The sequence below is a fragment of the Sparus aurata genome, chromosome 2 (assembly GCF_900880675.1).
Source record: "Sparus aurata chromosome 2, fSpaAur1.1, whole genome shotgun sequence".
In the NCBI taxonomy this organism is placed as follows: Eukaryota; Metazoa; Chordata; class Actinopteri; order Spariformes; family Sparidae; genus Sparus; species Sparus aurata.
Window position 1 is genome coordinate 7933884 of NC_044188.1, and position 19426 is coordinate 7953309.

Here is a 19426-nt window from a genome sequence, read left to right on the forward strand (position 1 = left end):
TAATCCTTTTTAATCCCAACTTTCATTTCACAGTATACCTTCTGCTGCAACCCTTAATGGCAGGGAGGATGAATTATTGATGGGTCAAAATAATTGTGGGAAATTGAATAACAAACAGGAAGCTAAAAAGCACCAGCTGCAGTGCGTCGGGCGGAGTCGAGCCCCTCCTTCTTGAATTAATTCATGCAAGCTTTGTTATGTTTGCTAGCTTCAGCCTCTGGTCCACGAGCAGATACAGCTTCTTCTGCTCATCAGTACAGAAAAAAACCTTTCGATTATCTCGAGTAACCTGGTCACGATTTCTGGAAAGAGACACTGTTGTCGGAGAGAAGGCCGATATCTCCAAAACTCTCCAACCAGCACCAAAACAATCTAGATGTCAAAACAGCACTAGAGGTGTGAGGAAAAATATGTATTTCTGACCCTTTAATTGGGAAAATTATCATGGACTAACTACTAAGATAAACTCAGGAGCTCATGAGCTCAACAGTCAAGTCAGGTCACCTGTTTCAAAACTTCTATAAGTACAAGAGAGAAGATGAAGTCAATGGCCAAATCCCTCCTTTCAAGTAGATAATCCTTCTGCTGCTCGTCGCTATTAGAGAGAGAAGAACAAGAGCGACAGGTTTGTTACAATCACACAGAACATCGTTGTTTTATTAACACAGTTTCCATACGCGACACATCGCTGCACGCAGACAGCAAGTTAATGATTCTCACTTTTTGGACTTGGTGTTGGCTCGCGGCCGGTACTCGTGCAGCTCCTCCTCGAGTCCATTTTGTCGCTTGTACCAGTCGAACAAAGTGCGCAGGATGGAGGGGAGGCAGTACTCAGCCAGAGAGCTCATGGTGCTTATCAGCTGCAAGAAGGAGACATACATGGTGCAAACGCATGTTTGTGTTTGGCAGCTAACATACCGAAGTGAGAGATAGCAATCAGTGTTTCCTTTGTTTACTTGTGCGGCAATTTAAACAAAAAAAAAAACAATCAAATGGCACAGACGGATTGATTAACACTTCATCACTTATTCTACATCTGAACAGAAAACAGGGGCTGAATGAAATGAGGCAGCTTTTAAGTAAAAAAGTACATTAAGGGAGGAGAGGTGAGACTGAAGGGTGAGCTGGTCCTCATAGAGACGAGGTGCCCATGGGGGCAGCCTCCCTCAGTCTTGGGGGGAGGGTGAGGGTGAGGGTGAGGGGGAAAGGAAGGAACGGGTGGGATGGGTTGGGCACACAGGAAGGGAGGAGAGTCTGGTCGGGCCGGGGGAACACAGCGAGCCCTTCATTCAGCACGAGGCCGGAGAATAATCCTGGCTCTGTGTGGCAGCTGAATGGCCTCATGCAGCAGCACAAACACACCCCTGTGGCTGTGAAAGGGCCTTCTCTGCAGAGCCACAGACCTGCTGGACACACCTAGCGCAGAGCCGGTGCCAGCTCTCAAGGTAAACACTCCTGCCCTTGACTGGAGCTGAAAGGCCTTTTTTGGGATGTGAGCAGGTCTTTCACCCAGCAGCTCTTTCATGCTGCAGTGCCTCGTATTAGAGCAGCATTTAAGACGTGAAAACTTGCGTAGGTGCTCATGGGGAGAAGCCAAACAGTTAAACGTTTGTCTTTCACATAATCACATGCAGATTATAATGTAAAACATGTACCGAACATGAATATTAAGCAAATATCAGCTCAGTACATCGTTTCTATTTCACTTTCACTTCACCAGCTTTTCACAGCACTTACCTGGTCAAACTGAGGATCTTCTCCCCTCTGCAGTGACTTTGTCAATGGCTTTTCCTGAAAACACAAGAAAGAGTTGGCATTTTACAATTTTATTATGTTTTGTTTAATTCTCTCCTTCTACAAATTCAAACTGGCAAAAGTTGTCTGAAGTTTCCCCCGCAGCTCATAACTCTGTCCGCCCTGTCGGAGGAGCGTGTGGAGTATTTTCTGAACTCATTACAGCCCGGCTAATGAGAGAGCCATCAATCAGTCTGACGCCGGGCCGGGTCAGACTTTTAGAGACGGGGCATTCATGACAGCTCCCATTATTACAGTCTTCTATCATCTGAGATATCGGCCTTCATGGGAAGATTTTTGGTGGAATACAGTGAGCAGCCCTGTACAGAAGATGGTTTATTGACTTCTGAACATCATTTCGTAGCAGCACATCCGTTTTGTCAATAAACGAAGGCTGAACAAGTTTAAATATCAAGGTATTAAGATATTTTCAACTGGCACAATGATGCATTACTTTTAACGGTCAATGAAAAGGTGCAATATGTAAGCATTTTAGTTAACATTCAGAGATTAAAGTTAGCATGCCAACTGGCGAGCCACTTGCCACCTTGTACTTTCAGAGGTGATGGTTGGACTGTGAACAAAATTCCCATGGTGCTCTGAGCATTCAGTCCGGCAGAGTCAGCTACGATCACTAGCTGCACAGTTAACTGAGCTCACTAGCTAGCTGCAGCTACAGTTAGCAGCAGTTAGCGGTTACTCTGGTGATATGCTGCACCCTTTTGGCTTGTAGGATGAATCTGACTGGTGAAGGTTCACCTGTATGTATAAATATACTACCATCACTATCCACTTTTCTATGATAAACAGTGAAATAACATCCAGTTTGAAATCAATTCAACAAATTTGGAGCGCAAACGGTGCTGTTGATGATGGGAACAGCTGACCTCATCCGTCCTCGCTCAAATCAAAGCATCTGCTGTTGTTTACCTTTCTGCCACTCTGCTCCACCAGATCTGTCCCTCTGCTGCCTCGTTAGCCAGACAGCAAATCACAGGACATCACTTAGTTGATGATTAATCTAAAAAAGCTCACTGTCTGATGTGTCTGACATTGACTTTGCGTGGGCTGATGTTCGCTCTCTCTCTCTCTCTCCTGCAGCTGGAACGCCAGCTAAGCCTGAACCTTTTAGTTTTTGGACAAACGCTTGCACCTGAGTTGCATTCGTCTGTGCCGGAGCGGGAGAAAAGTCGATGCACGGAATTTGTCACAGGCCTTTGTTGCAGGATCTTCTGTAACTTACACATCATGTATCTGTTCTTAATTTACCCACTGAGTAATCAATCCTGACCACAGATCGCTGAACAGGATGGATTCAGTTGAACAAGTTCACCGAGATGATGAGGAGGGACAACTGAATGCCAATACCTACACGACAGGGGCTACAACACATTACTCAGCTGGCTCTCCGCTGAGAGGAAAAACAAAGAGGGACACATCCTCCCTGCAGCTCTCTGGAGGGAGTTACACTGAAACGAAGGGCTGCACATTTTCCCGCTGGTAATTAACACTTCCCTGCAGACCGGCCCAATGACTAACAGCTTCCTATAAATCACACTCCCCAAAACTGGAGACCGCCTGTCTGTGGCAGCCGACAGTAAACGGACAGTGAATCAGACCAACAACCTACATAAAACTAGTGTAAATAATATCGTGTCAGTATCTGTAACAGCCCTGGGATCTGTTTTCTCCTGTTTTTCTAAGTGAGGAGTTCTAGTTAGAGATTTGGAGTTCACCTCTGCATGGGTGTGCCGAAGAGCCTACAAACTCTGCAGCTGCAGGTCTGGTGATCGAAGTCTGAGTCTCTTCTTAGTAATGTGGATCAGTTGGTCATTTTCCGGTTGACTTTCACTTGTAAGATATTAATGTGGTGCTGGGAGCAGGTGGTGAGTGGTGTCCACATTAACACACGGTGGCTCTTCCCCGTCTGCCCGACTGTCTGTCAACAGAATTATTTATGACAGCTGCTGTCGGCTCTACCGGTCGGCCTCAACCTCCCCTGGACAAAGAGTCTCTCAGAGATTTTAATGGCAGCTTTTAGCTTCAGCTCATTTTCAAATAGTCAATATCTCAATAAAAATGCAAGGTCAAGAAACAGCAGATAGAAAAGACTATCAGCCTGAGGTAATTTCCTTTCCTCAGCTGAAAGGCTCGCAACTGTGTCAATTCAATAGTGATCAGGGCTAAAACTAGTGATTGTTTTTTTCCATTAATGACAGTAATAAGTCTGTAGATTTATTTTCTCAATAAATCAATTAATTATTTGGTCAATAGAGGGTCAGATGCGAGTGAAACAACTCAGTTAATCAGTTTACAGTCGTATAAAAACTGCTAGGTTTCCTCCCTCTTTGTGCTGACGGAGCTGCTGCTTCACGCTAAAATCACCAGTCCTTCAGCTGACAGCCATCAGACAGGACAAGGTAATTAACACCCCTCATTTTGGAAGCGCGAGGCCTCGACAGTAATATCACTGTGAAGTTTAAGCTGTTTAAGTATTCCATTATCACCCTCATCTTATCATAAAATGTGGCTAATTGTGATTGTCCTTAATGGCTTGTGATCACTTACAATACACAGCATTTGGTTTCAGATGTCTGTCAGCTGTTGCATCATCAACTTTTAAACCTTAGTTACACATCCATACAGTGTTATTTATATAATACAAACAGACTAAACTGAGCATTTCCTCCTTAGGACTACAGTGTACCAATGACAGTCTCAGAAACACATATTCAGACACCAACTGTTCATCACGTCACATATTTAAGGAACCAATCATGTCAACCTCTGAGGCTATGCGTCAGTAAAACAAGGTGTATCAAAACAGAAGCCAGGTGTAGCTACATGTTTCGGTATGTTTCACCCTACCGTAAGTTTGAAAGATGGCGGAGACATGTTCTGATTTTGGTTCCAAAGTTACAGAGGGAGAAATGGTGCACCTCCATTTATTATCAATCACTGTTTTCACTTAAATACTGACTCCACAGAACTTACAGTGGAGCCTGATGCTGGTCCATCTACGGCGAGTTCAAGCCAACGTGTTGGTCAACAGGTACGTTATCTGTTGACTGTCCAAACAAATCTGTGCTAGATAAAATCAGCCTTCCAAGTTCCCCGATGATTCATGTCAAACGCTGACATGACATATTACACGGCTTAATGTAGCTGACAAAGACAACGACAACAAACTTAACTCAACAGTTTGTCAGATTTGATTGCCTTTACTTACTCAAGCAGGAATGTTAAAACTTATTGCGCCACTCTTTGTAATTCATTACTGTCAGACCAGCTATTGTGGGCCTGTCTGTCAGGCTTCCCGTCTGACCTCGTTTCAGCGGTTCACAACCTCGGGGTCAGGACACCCACGAGGGGTCACAGGATGATTAACAGCAGCAAACACGAAGAAGAAATCCTCCTCAGAAAATGACGTCTGTTTTGGGGACTTTTCTCAAATCTTTGCTTTGTTTCTTTCTGTTTAATCTGACACGGCATAGCTTTCTTTAATCAGCCTCTATGATCATTCAGATTGAACGACACACTTTAATGACTGGTTGCATGTCCAGTAGACTTGAGGTCATGACCTGACTCCCCCCTGATAATACCAACAGCATACTTTTCAACTTCTGAAGCAGATTACTCTTAACAATCTCCACACATCGTTACAAAAGAGAAACAGATCCAATCCGCACAGGACACAAAGAGCAGTCACCCTCAACTCACCAGCGGCTCGGCCATGATGATGCGTATCTTGCGCTCTGACACGTTGGTGAAGTTGGCGAACAGGCTCTTGAGGACGTACTCGCCCGGCTTGCTCTCCGGGTCGATGCTAATGGGCATCATGGCCGGCGGACCCTTCTCTCCCTGAGGACAGCAGACTGGAGGGATGGGGGGTTTACTGTATCCGTTCCCCACGGGCGAGGCTGCGGACACAACACAAAAACGCACAAGATGGGAAACGGTTCTGTTAAGTCAAACATTGGCAATTCAAGCACAAATAAGCGGGACAGGATCAGCTGTCAGCGGATCTGTTTACAAAGAGAGATCACCGAATAGAGTATTTCAGAGAAGTTTCCAAACATGGACATAAAGTTCCCAACATGTTGAACATTCCTGAGGGAGACTGTCCAGAGGGCACCGGCTTGCCCCGAGTCTGCTCTCTCTTTCCTACTGCTACAGTGAACAGAGCGCATATGGAAATTAAAACACCGTGGCCAGCAGCTGGTGTTTTCATTTCGTACCAAAGATGTCATTGCCCTTTTGAGGGAAGCAGAAATCTTGTGCATGTGACCATCCTCCAGCCAGTGTTATGATGTGGCCCACGTTTTAATTAGGGACGGCCAGGCCGAGGCCATAAAAACCCTCGAAAACTAACACACAAGTTCAAATTTACCTTGGCGTTACACTCGGCTGCCTCCAGACACAAAAGTGCTAAATATAGTGAGGAAGTCCATACAAACATCTCATTAGAACTGTGAGATTTTTATTCAGCCTGAAACTCTGCAACCCTCGAACTGCACGTCCACCTCAGGGAAGTGTCATAAATCTCAAGTGTAAAATATTCAGAGAGGACAGAAAAGACTTACTGCCTCACAGCGAGAACCGCATTTTCCTCAGCTACTGCATTCTGTGTGTGTGTGTGTGCGCGTGTGTGTGTGTGTGTATGTGTAATAAATAAAAATGACTGGACAGAAATCACATGCACTGTATCAGGAGCACATTACATCTGTCAGCATCACATATCAAACACCAGACTCTGTGTTCAGCGCAAGTTTTTTTGTTTTCCTAGCTGTAAATTCAGGATCGAAAACATCTCAAAATCCTCATTAAAGAACCAGTTAGGTCAGAGATTAATCCAACAAAACACAGCCTATAATAACACCTAGGACAATATTTGTGCAAGGTGCGGTTGTCATATCGAGATATTTCTTTTGGACTAAAGTGATTTATGTTCATGTAGTCGAGCTGTGACTAGACAGAAACCCGCAGCGTGTATAAAAGCAGAGGAAGCAGATAAGTGGTAATTTAATTTAATGACTTCTGTGATCTGTCAGAGGGAGAATCACAGGCAGAAACATCAATTTCCTTGCAGATCAAAGGTGGAGAGGATAAAAACTGCTCTAATTAACTGCTTTACTGAAAGCTATTACCTCATTCTAAGTAACAAATTCACACAGGTGGATGAGGAGTGGAGACTTCACACACTAACACACGTGCAAAGCAGGAAAAGAAACGTTTTTATGGGCTGTACATTAAGAGTCTGCATTTCGACAAAGCTGCACATGCAATGCTGAGGCACGAGTAAACAGGCCCGGACGCCCGTCGAGGAACGCCCAGCGCGTGTGACGATCCCGCGTGGAACATGCTTCCCTCACTCGTGGCGACTCAGCACCTACCCAGGCCCTTGATGAAGCTGATGACGCTGGCCTTACTCCAGCACACAGCCGTCCCGTCCATAGTGGGGAAGGAGGATATGGTATCCAGGGTGGTCTTGAACAAGACAAGAGCTTCGCTAGTAAAATCCACCAACGTCCATGTCTTGTGTGTCAGCTGGCGTTGTCCTGCTGGGCATAATTTCCATGGCGCACGGAGCCAAATGGCGGGTGTGTTTTAAAAAGTGGGAGTAGTGTTTGGTACGGGAGACCACGCAATCTCTAGATCTCACTCTCCCTCTCTTCTCTCTCCCTCTCTTCTCTCTCTCTCTGTGAGCTGCTCCTGCTATGGCTTCCTCCTCTACCCTTGTGACCAACCGGTGCCGTCCAAGAGTGAAGGTCAGGCAGGAATTTTTAGCTGAGGCACAGCACAGTGATGAGGTCCAACATGCTACGGTGGCATAGTTGTGTGACTATATTTGTCCCGGGGTACACACTATACTGACAGAGCAGCCCTCCCCTTTCCTCCACCTCTGTGATCCTACAGCACGAGGCACAGACCACCAGAGTGTAAACACCATTCTGGATCAGGCACCGCTTCGGCTCGCTTCACTTCAGACATGTTTTGTAAAGAAAGGACGACTTAAAAATAGAGTTGTTCAAGCGTTATCATGAAGGAAACCCACTGATTTCTTTAGGCACCTTCCCAGACTCTGGATGCACACGACACATCGTTCTATGTAAATTCTGCCAGGTCATGGACTTGAAATGGAGATCGGAGGTGAAGAAAGCACCCAGTGTGCATCCCAAAGCACATTCTGGCGCTCTGGGCGCTGTACGGAAGACTCGGGCGCGACATGTGATTCTGCAAACAACGAGCTCGGGCACATTACATCATCGCCACACTGGAAACACCCTGAGCATGGTGGTGCTCCCTGGAGGACAATGCAAACAGCCCAACAAGTGTCTCTCTTACACTCACACACACACACACGTACAAAGAACTCAGCTCCATATATGCATCCACAGAGACCGCTGAGTAAACAGCCACTTCAGCAGGCGTTTGTGAACAGAGTGGGTGGATATTTAGATACCACTGACCTCTTTAACTGGACCAGAAATACCAGAGTCAACACAGACCTTTGGGAGCGCTGCGTCCGGCTGCTGTGAGAAACATTGACTCTGCACTTCTGTGAGAGAGTGGTGGGCAACGCGGGCTTTGAAATAGCACAATTTAATCCTGTCCTCCAGACTACCGCTTACAGTACTTCTATCTATTCCATCTATAAAGGGACTACTTCAGAAACTGCCACCCAACTCATCGTCCCTCCTGTGCCTCAGACATTATACTCTTTATACTCTTTATAAGATATTGTTATGGACAGAGATCAGAGATTCCCAAAGGTCCTGATGTGAACAGAGATTTCTCAAGATCGTGGCCACAGGTCATCAGGAGCTGCTGGGTGCACTTGTGATGTTCTCCCTCAGCTGACTGACAGACTATATAAGGGGGCTGCAGTTCCCCTACTCTGTTGGTTGTGTGTCCACAGGGAGTAAACACCATCATTTGGCTTTCTGTGTTTTCTGTGTCTTTGAGATTCAGTGACTCCAACTTCACCTTTGGTTTTTGGTCCAATCCTTTTTTGTTCGCCTATCATATTGATAGAATCAGTGGGTGGCTGTGGGTTTTATTCCCATCGCCTCCTTTTAGACACCAAGGGACCAGTTTGCTTGGGCCCTTTTTGTATTTTGTAGTTTCCCAACCTGCGACCCCTGTCCTTCAGGTTTTGTCTTCTGGGGAAAAGTAACAATATTTACACATATATTCTCATATTTCTATATTCCATTTCATACCTGCACCAAGGATATTATAGAATGCATTTAGTCATGATCCAGTCTATATGTCTGTCTATTTACATATTGTCCAATTCCATGTGATTACCATTTACATTGTTGGTTTTAGGGCCCGACTGATTCATTGGTTGGCCCATATTATCCGCTAATACTGGCCCGTCAGAGTATCGGCATATGTCTTGTCCAATACGTGCCAATATTCACTCTTTTTTTACAGATTATAATCCAGAAAAATATGCTTGATATCATTTATAATCATTAAATTGCCAGTGAAGTGTCCTGTTTCAATGCTTTCATGTCATTTAAGACAATAAAGTTTCTTGTGTAACCTGTAAAATATCCTATTCTGTTACATATATTGTGGGTTTGATGACTACATTTGAGGGATCATTGCAAAAATGTCTATGGGCCGATATATCAATACAGGAATTCTTTACTTTCTTATGTCAGCATTGGCTATTGACTACTGGTTGGGTTCTAATATATAGACACATATGTGTGCATGTATAAGTGTAGCTTTTTTAGATATGTTTTTGTATAAGCAACACATACAAACAAACTGGGGACTCTTGTCTTGTCTCAGAAACCAGAAGGTATCAAACATATATAATACAGTGTTGCCCTGCAGTCATGGTTTTGACTGGTCTTGAAATAAAATCCAGAGTCTGAGACCAAAAAAAGGCAATGTAAAAATGACTGAGACTTCCACAAATGGTCTTGGGAACAAGACTGAGCCTGAGTACTCAAAGACTGTGACCTAAGATCAGAATCAGTATCATTATCAGCATCAGCACCAAAAATGGAGTATCAGTTGGGCTCTTATTGCTTTATTTTATTCAATTAGATATTTTACTCTGTACAAGGGTTTGACTTGTAAATCAGACCTTGATCTCAATGTGACTCTGAAAGTATATATACATCTACTGTATGTACATGTATGTCATACGCCCAGGCTGGGGATAAAGGCCCACTGTTCTCAGGTGGGAGTTAATAAAAAGGTTTGCGTCATGTGACGTCATAAGAGGGAACACTTTGCCGCCTGGTTTCGATCATAAAGTTTAAGGTCAAAGGAAACAGACTCTCTGTTAACAGCCAGATGTGTCACACTGACTATATGAAAATAAGTCACTAGCGCATGCAATTAATCTATGACCTCATACCTACAGTAAAAAAAACAACCCCCGAACATTTCCACAATAACTGCAGCAAATCTCATGAAATGCCTGCTGGAGTTGAAGCTCAACCACTCTTTGTTGAAACATTTTTTTTTGAAAAAGGGAGGCAGCAGCTGGAGTTAATGGAGCAACAACATCCTAATACTGTTACATTAACACAAGTTCACAGTTTGAGTGTCTCCAAAAAAAATAGTGGAGAGACAAGTGAGAGAGTGATTACAGACCTCTGTGAAAAGCAGATTAAAATGTCGGTCTCAAACTATTGACCATCAGCCCTGTTTTAGCGAGCTGACATCATGCTGGAAACGGCCGCCTGCTGTGAGAGAGAGCGCTTCAGGCCATTTATATAAGTCCCTGTTAAAACGCCTGCATCTGTCTCTTCCTGCTAAATGGAAGAGATTCGACTGTAACTTCTGCAATTTTACTGACTGTTGAAATATTACTTTTAGCTCCTCCAAAGATAGAGCACAAGTGTCACAGCGTCAAGCTGAGTCATGGAGGACGACTCATTTCAAAATCATAGCAAGTGTGACACAGAAAACTATCAAACTTAACAGAAAATAATCATAACAGAAAATAAACGGCAGCTGAGGTAAACAACGTGGTCGACTGCTCGTCAGAGGAGCACCACTGTGCTTGGCTCGCTGCAGCTCAGCTCCTGCTCTGATTGGCTGATGGCGGACCGGCCTTCAGGCAATTTGAACAGCAGACCTGACGCCGCTGCTGCACAATGCCAGTTCTGTGCTGCTGCATGTCGCTGTTTTATTAGAGCTGCACACACTGACTTAATTGCGGGACCAGCGTCTAAAGGGCCTTGACTTTGTTTACCTTGTGGTCACAATGCAAACACAATCTGATAAAAAACACATTCAACTGATGGCTCTAAAATATTCACTAAATATGTATGTTGTCAGTCAATTATATAGCAACAACAATATGTATGAGATCCTAGTGTTTTCATATTGCTTTCCATTAACCACACTGTCTCTGCTGCTCCTGTGATTCATTACATAACAGCTCATGTAAACGGGAGCGCAGAGATGAGATTAGGAGATCACATATTTAATGAAAACGTTAAATGCATAGCCGCGGGTCGCTGATACGGTACAATGTCCGCCTGTGCCTTTATCAGCAAAGTGATCCACTCTGAGAATTATGCAACATCATCAGGAGATGGCTCAATACTGAGTGTGTGTGTCCGTGTGTGTGTGTGTGTGTGTGTGTGTTTGTGTGGACAGGGACAGCCTGTTCTGTGGCATCTCTTTACATTCACATTCAATAATTATACACATGCTACCATGCTGCCTGGGAGGTACAGCTGACTATTTAGCATCAGATTTAAGGCTTTAGTTCCTAAATAGTCATTCAGGATCTATACTGCAAGTGTTTCATCGGCTAAGATGCAGTTTCCTCGTGTGGCTGCTGCCTATTACTTAACTTTTCTGTTTGTTTTACATCCAAAAGGAAGTCCATCTGTACGGTCCACCTCTCACATCTCACATAAAACGGAATAATGCCATGATCAGACATAAAAAAGGCATCCCATCCCATGATCCTCAGGGGCCAGGAGCTGTGAGCTCTGGACAGCTCTGCAACCAAGCTCAACCTCCACTAATCCTATTACTGTGTCCTCGCACTTAACAAGAGCTATTTAGACTCTGTCAGAGACTCGCAGGCTGAAGTGAAGTAAGGCCGGACCTTGAAACAGGAGCAGAGCTGCTGAATCACCATCAGCAGAAGTTATAGCACACATAATGTTAACTGTGTGGCTGCGTAACTCTCGCCAGATACTTGGAGTTATGTCCCTGACTGTTGCTATGAGACAGCTGAAAGCTCTTTGAGTGTGCTGCTAAAAAGTATGATGCTTCCAAGTTTGCAGTGGCTCACTGAATAACACAACATCACACAATAAGCAACCGCACATCCTCGTCACTGACCACAACAGGAACGAGAGGCGAGCTGCAGCCTCAGTCAGCTGGGGACAGACACCACCACCACAACAACAACAACAACAACAACAACAACAGACAAACTGCTACTCACTGCCGCTCCACGATTTCAGCAGCGACTTGATGCTGATTTCGAAGAAGCCCGAGTCCTGCTGGCTGGTCATGGCTGCAGCTTCCTGTTGAGTGTCCCCCCTCGAGTTGTGTTTCCCTCCAGTAGCAGCAGCAGCAGCAGCAGCAGCAGCTGAGCCGGGACCAGCAGGTAGTGCCTGCTGTCACTTCTCTGTGACGCACACAATGCTATGCTGACGAGACCCTAGACCACACTAGCACCGCTCTACCCCTCCTCTTGTGTCCTGTCCTTGGCTATCAGCCCTCTCTCTATCTCTCCCTCCCTTCACACTCTCTTAACATCTCTCTCTCTCTCTCTCTCTCTCTCTCTCCCTCTCTCTCTCTCTAAAGCTCTGGTAGCCAGTGGGCGGCAATGCAAGCTCCCTTTAAATAACTGCGCGGAGGCTGAGAGTGCAGGAAGCAATCCTCTTAGCGGAGCGCGGTTAATAATAACTACTGTTTGTCTGCGTGCAGGGCCTGATAATGATGACAGCGCCGGGCCTTGTGCGTCTTTCAGCGTGACTGGGAGCATCTGACAGGTCGCCACCACTGACAGAGGAGATGGAGAGGGCGGGAAGTACGACATATTACAGGGAACATCTGGGACAGCAGTGGAAAGAAGAGGACACTAAAGTGATCAGCAGGCAGGCGGGATTATCTGCACACAGGGGATCTGCATGGCAGCGGGGGCTGACTGTTGGCTTTTAACCCGTTTATTTCTTAAATGCACCGACTTCAAACAGATGTCAAATTAAATCTGGCATTCATCTCATTCTTTTTTATACATAGAGGGTTTTATATTCTAATAATCTAACCGTAATTTTATCATAAAAATTCCGTGATTAATCTGTTTATCTGAAAAGGATCAAATAAGGGTCAGTCACAAGTTCCCAGAGCCCAAACTGACACATTCAACTTGCTTATTGTGTCTAAAAAATCAGTCCAAAACTCAGATTAGGCCAGATGAGCTGTTCTTAAAACCTTCAGTTGTTCAGAGGAATTCTGCAACATTGTCTTTGTTTGTCTATTTTGTACTCATTGGGATGAGAGTAAATGTAACTTTTTGGGTGAACTTACCTTTTAGCAAAACACTGAATTACTGCCTATTGTCTACTTTTAACTCACTTAAAACTAAATGACTATTTAAATGACATATTTATTAATTTCAGAACTATAATCATTCATCGTCTCTTAAATCATGCAGCAGTGTACCCCCCCCCTTTCCTTTTGTTTGTTCAGCATAAAAAAGAAAAAAAAAAAAACGCATTGTAGACATGCTGAAAATGATCCACATCCGTATTTTCAACCCACAATCCTCAAACATCAGAACTTGAGTAGATAATCAATGCTTGTGTGAAACAATCTTTTATCCTGCTGCTTTTACCGGACATGTGATTAAGATATGATTGATCAATACTTCCACCATATTTCGATGTAAAAAGCAGATGCGTGTCGTCAAACCATATGGACGCTAAAACACATCGTTCAATCCGCCCTCCTCTGCTGCCTCTCAGCGCTCTTAGTATAATCCTATCAGAACTCTGTATGTCCATCAAGCGACAGCTACTTGACCTTCATTACATAATACACTCTGTGATGGAGGAGCCAGCGCTGCTCGCACTGTTTGGTAAACACACATTTCAGGGGCTCAGGTGTGCTGACTATACCCAGGACAGTCCCGCCTGGCTGCTCCTGCACTGATCTGGAGTCTGTGCAGCAGAGTCATACAGGACGTTTTGGTTTTGAGCACTGGAACATAGCAGCAGTGTCGGGAATTTGACTTTTGAAATGTTACCATGCTAAACTAAGTAATCAAACTGTGTTACTTCATCAGAGTAGTGTAACTACTATTTATCCCTATGCTTTAAACTAGGCCATAAAAGTCTTAGCTTCAACTGAGCTATTTCGAAGATCTGAAGCAACCAACATTTTCATTCCTAACTGGAAATTAAGTGAAATTAAGTATATCTCTTAGTAACTGTAACAGATTACACTTACACTGACTCGGTCACGTATTAACATGAGGCTATCATGCATAGCTGACAGTATGTTTGTATATAATCCCTCCCTCCTTCTCACAGCAGATAAATAAACCTCCTCGTACAAAGGCGCATTTGTGACTTGTGCCATCATTTATGAGGGTCTGGTTTCCAGCACACTCGTTCATTTTGTCACACCATCACAGATGAACACTCCACGGATTGGAGAGCTTTCTTTTTTTTAAATATGTGAAGAACCCAGCTGGTGATAACGTGGACAGGTTGCAGAGCAGCTCTGCTGGTTGTTCTCACAAAGATGTTGCGTCTGCAGTAGTGGGAGGATATTTTGAGGAGCAATAACACAGTGTGTTAATATTTTGTTAAAGTCCTGAGGCCTCATTTATAAAACGGGCTTGTGATCATCTTTGATCTGAAGTTTGACTTTAGCATAAAAACCACACGCAAGAAGTTATTTATAAAACCCTACTGTGACACGGAAATTATCTCTAAGCAAAGTCCAGACTTTAAGTGATTTTCCTGCTGGTTGTGTAGGGGTATTACAGTTTGGGATGCATACTGTATGTGTTTGAGCCAGTGGTGAACTTTACTTGAGTGTTATGAACAAAGTGCAGCAGTGACACACTCCCAGGCTGTGTGTTTGACAGCTCACTATTTAGTCCACCTAATAATGTGTCACCTGGCTTCAATCTCCTCTGTGATCACGTCTTCTAAAAACTCTCTTGATTCTCTCTTTTGGTGCATTTCGATTAAACTCTCATTTATGTTTGCATAGATCACAGGTGAGTATGTTACATATTGGTTCCCTAGAACCTGCTGAAGCAAGGTTTTTATATGATGAACTGAACATCAAGCACACCCTTATAAAGTATAAATCCAAGAACATTCTTATAAATGAGGCCCCCGCATTCAAAATCTTGTTGAGCATAGTACGCATTAGCATTGAAATAAAGTGCCGAAAGTAAAATTGGATTCATAACACATACATTATTATCATAATTGAGAATACTATATTTCATTATGCATTAATAAGTTAATCTCTTTAATGTTGCAGCTCGTAAAGGCGGAGCTAATTCCAGCTACTCTCTACACTTCTGTGTTGATAAATTTATAGTTGAACATCATGTTTTATATTTTGTATCAATAGTCTGAATCTGCAAAGTAATTTATGACTAAATGTAGTGAAGTCAAAAGTACAATGAGTAAAGTACCTCACATACTTCTTGAGTAAATGTACTGTGTATCTGATAAATCTGCATTATAGAGGGAATGACTTCATGTTCACTCGACATCAACCATTTGTTCAGAACTTGTTCCGACGTTTGTTCTTCGATGCAACAATTATCACAGTATAGTGTGATGGTGTGATAAAGGACGTAGGCGGGTCAGTATATGGACACGTTACCACAGATACTTTAAATGACACATTAAGACATTAAGAAAGCAGCTGTCACAGCTTATGTAAAGTGGTGCGATCACACTTCTCATGTGAAGATCTTTTACACCTACATTTTTGCTTTCACACAAATCTATATTCTTCTTCGATTATTTCTTTGATACATCTGTGGTGTCTCTTAACGCGCCTTTTAATGTGAAGGGAGCGAGGAGCTGCACAGGCCCGTGGTTTGCATAACACTTTCCTCTGGTTTCGCCTGAATATATTTGTCAATAAGCAAATCCGATGTAACCAGAACCTTTGTCCTATCAGCAAACATCTCCGCACCCTGAACTTACCACCGACTTAACACAAACAGCCATAAGGAACAAGACAGTATAATCAGAGCAAATTTGACTAATTATGGGCAATTGCTTGGCCTATTATGGTTACAGCAAAACACTTAATTACTGAAAGCAGAGATCAGCCCAAATGGATGCTTTAAAACACTAAACAAACATCTTTTACGTCCCTGACTTACCCATCAGTTATAATCTAGTTGGCCTGACTTGTCCAGTAAGAGGCCCCTCTGAAGGGCAAACAGTTATGCAATCCCCCAGTTGAATAATTGTAGATTTTTTTTTTCCTTTTCTTTCGACAAGGCTGCTAAACAGGAAAGAGTCAAAGTACAGTAGAGGTGGAGAGCGATGGAGACGTCTCGGACACCAACACCACCACCGCCGGTTGCTTTTATAATGCTATAATATGAAACCGGAGCGGTGTTATGAGTCTGAAATCACAACACTGAGCAGCGGAAACAAAGTGAACCCTTTTGGTGTCAAACTCTATAAAACTTGCATAGACACAGCAGTAAAACTGTTTACATGACGCTCCTTTGTTACAAAAACACCACTAATCCTAAGCGGTGAGGTTTACAGGTGGCTCCCGTCCCCGGCCGGCCACACTTCCCTCCCGCAGTAATAACTCGTCTAATGGACCTGTCTCTCAGAGAGGTGTGAGGTTAAAGCCGCGAAGCAGGCTGTTCGCTTTCACGGATATCTAAACTGTCGCGGCAGATCAGAAGAATACGTAATGAACGTGCCAGAGGAGACACCTTGATGTTTGAATCGCAGCACATTATAACAGCCAGGAGTGGGAAGAATCAGACCTGCTGTCACTCCTGACGAAAATACGATGTTTATGGCACAACACTTGATCTGGATATCTTAAATCTCGTCTTGCCAAAACATCCAGACGTAAAGCTCTGACAGTCTGCTGGCAGCCTGGATAGGATCAGTGTCACTTCTTATGACTCCAGTTATACTCTCATTATTAGCAGGTTCGCAGGTCTGTTTATCGGCAGCTTCAGCAGAAGTCTCAAAGCAGTAAACGAGAAACGCATTGAGAATGATTGTAAACATTTTTCCTTAACGAGGCTTTCGCTGGTGAGGGCCTCGCTGACACATTAAGCACTTATTAAAAGCATTATCAGGCTCTGATGAAGGTTAGGAATGTGAGGTATGCCTGTCCAGTTCAGCCATCTTTGTGGTTATCAAGCTCAAACACTTGACTCCCTCTTCTCACTGCACCCCTGGTCCCCCCCACCCAACTTTTCTCTCATATTCTGGCCTCAAACTACTTATTTCAAGTCATTATTTTTTCAATTTTTGCTAAATTCTCTCCACACATACTCAGTGCAGGAATCTTGGGAAAGTGAGCTCAACTTCATCATAAGAAACAAAAAAAGCATGCCATCAGATTCCTTGGTGACTCTGACAGATGCAGCGGGAAGGTGAGGCATTTCACAAAGTGCTGATGGTAGTAAGCTGAACTGCTGGCGCTGGGTCCGCACCACAATCGTTCCAAAATCACATTTCTCCCGGCTTAAAAAACAGAATACTCAAGGTGATTACCACAAGCAGTACCTACTTTCAAGAATGGTGGGCCTCTTCTTGTGGCGCATCTTTTTAAACTTCCCTCTGAAGTCCCTGGGTGGGAATGGATCCAGAGGTAAGCTGGCAATGCGCCCCAGGACAACCTCATCCCGTCCCTCAGAGCAATCCGTCTCACTCTCAGCCATGTCTCTCACGGCACTCTCCTCTGAAGACATGTTGGATGGCAGGGAGCCCACAGCTACTTCTATCATTCTTCCAGAGGAGTCATTTGAAGCTCTGCCAGGTTTTTCCTCTCTCTTTTTCTAAGTGTAGTATTTAATTTTCTCTCTTCCTTTCCCTTCCTTATAAACTCTTTCTCAAGGACATGCAGCCAGAGCTCCGGTCCTGCTAATGTGTTTTAACCCCTGCACTTGTCAGGGCAGTTCAGCAAGTTACAGTAACATTCATGAATTGGGCAGGTATTGGATTACTTAGACAGCCCCTCCTCTTTTCAGCAAAAAGGCAAGAGGCAGAGAAGAGAGGGGCAAAGTCATAACTGCAGAGGGAGGAGGAGAGGGGGGAGAGAGGCCGCTCTGACAGCTACAACATCCCCGCCTACTGAATGCCCACGAGGCACTCCTGTATAAATATCCTGTATTTGTCTTGGAGTCTACACATCGAAGTCTAAACAGACATGTCTTGCCTCTGGCGGCGTTAATGAGACGCAAACTAATTACTTAAATGATCGTGTACTCATTACCGTAATGAGAGCCTTTTTAAAAGCTGCAGACTTTAGAGATATCTGACATAGAAACGCATCCTCATCGGTTCAACGCTGCACACTCACTCCCAACACTTTCTTCTACAACCACTCGTCTGTGCGGAGGCCCGTGTCGTCCTCCCGCTGCATTATTTCCACGGCTGGCGTCGTACAGGAAGTGAGTGGAAGGTGTGAAACCGTCAACCCAAGACGTTAAAAATCCACACGAACTTTCACACAGCTCTCAGCTCATGCTCTATTGAGTCTTTTTCAACCACTGAAGTGAACACTAACTGGACACACCTACCACATGAACCAGTTTTTCCTAGCCTGACCTACATGAGCAATACAAACAGCCTGTGTATGTACGTGAAGTGAAGGCGTTTTCTGTTTTAGGAAGAAACCACAGCTAGCACATGGAACAACTGGCCTATACACCCTTTTCTTCATGTCACTTATGTACTTTTTTTTTTCAAGGAACAATGTGGCCAAAATTAAAATGTCAAGCATCCCATCAAACATGACAAACTTCACTCTGAGCAGAGACACGGCCCTGCACAACAGGGAGCCCCCGGCAACGGGTTCTTGCTCAGTCCAACAGTAATTTCACTTTTCATCCACCTGTCAGAGAAAAAGGTAGCCTAAAGAAAACAGTTTGAGAAGAATGCTTCTGCAGCACCACACACACACACACACACACACACACACACGAGAAATCTGTCAAAAACAACAGAGGACATCACCAGGTTTCAACAATCTCCTGTGAGCGCCGTCCTGACCTACTTTAAAACATCCTGCAGGACAAGAATCATCATGTTGTCACAGTAAATAACAGGCAAAGCAAACACATGTCTTCACCACAGCTGAAGATGTGCACTCTGTTTGGCGTTAAACTACAGGAACCTGAGTCAGTAAATGATCAAGTTATTAACACTATACACAAATGTAGACTATATTCACTCAGGCATAAACAAATGTGGAGTCACAACCGCCAACGCTCTCTAAAGTCCAGTTACAAATGAGCCTGCTCTGTTCTGTGTGTCCAAAAATGCACATTTATTGTTATATAATGCATGTGTAAACATTATTATATATATAACTGAACTTTTCCTTTTATCAGAAATGATTGCCCTCTCTCTCAGGGCCCAATTAAATACTACATCATGCACCA

At 44.0% G+C, this 19426-nt stretch overlaps 1 protein-coding gene across 3 annotated transcripts in view; it reads right to left on the reverse strand.

Moving 5' to 3' along the window:
• Positions 1–17892, reverse strand: part of frya (furry homolog a (Drosophila)) — a 52980-nt gene extending 35088 nt beyond the window's left edge. The window contains exons 1-5 of one of the 3 annotated variants that reach the window (XM_030392244.1): positions 17551–17892; positions 5515–5714; positions 1738–1791; positions 721–860; positions 505–595 (exon numbers count right to left, since the gene is read on the reverse strand). In XM_030392244.1, coding sequence (XP_030248104.1) covers positions 505–595; positions 721–860; positions 1738–1791; positions 5515–5714; positions 17551–17767 — 702 coding nt within the window. In that variant the 5' untranslated portion in view covers positions 17768–17892. Of the gene's footprint in view, positions 1–504; positions 596–720; positions 861–1737; positions 1792–5514; positions 5715–12235; positions 12729–17550 lie in introns of those variants that run through there. The other 2 variants (XM_030392260.1, XM_030392252.1) reach the window with 2 other exon arrangements.
• Positions 17893–19426: the final 1534 nt, after the last annotated feature.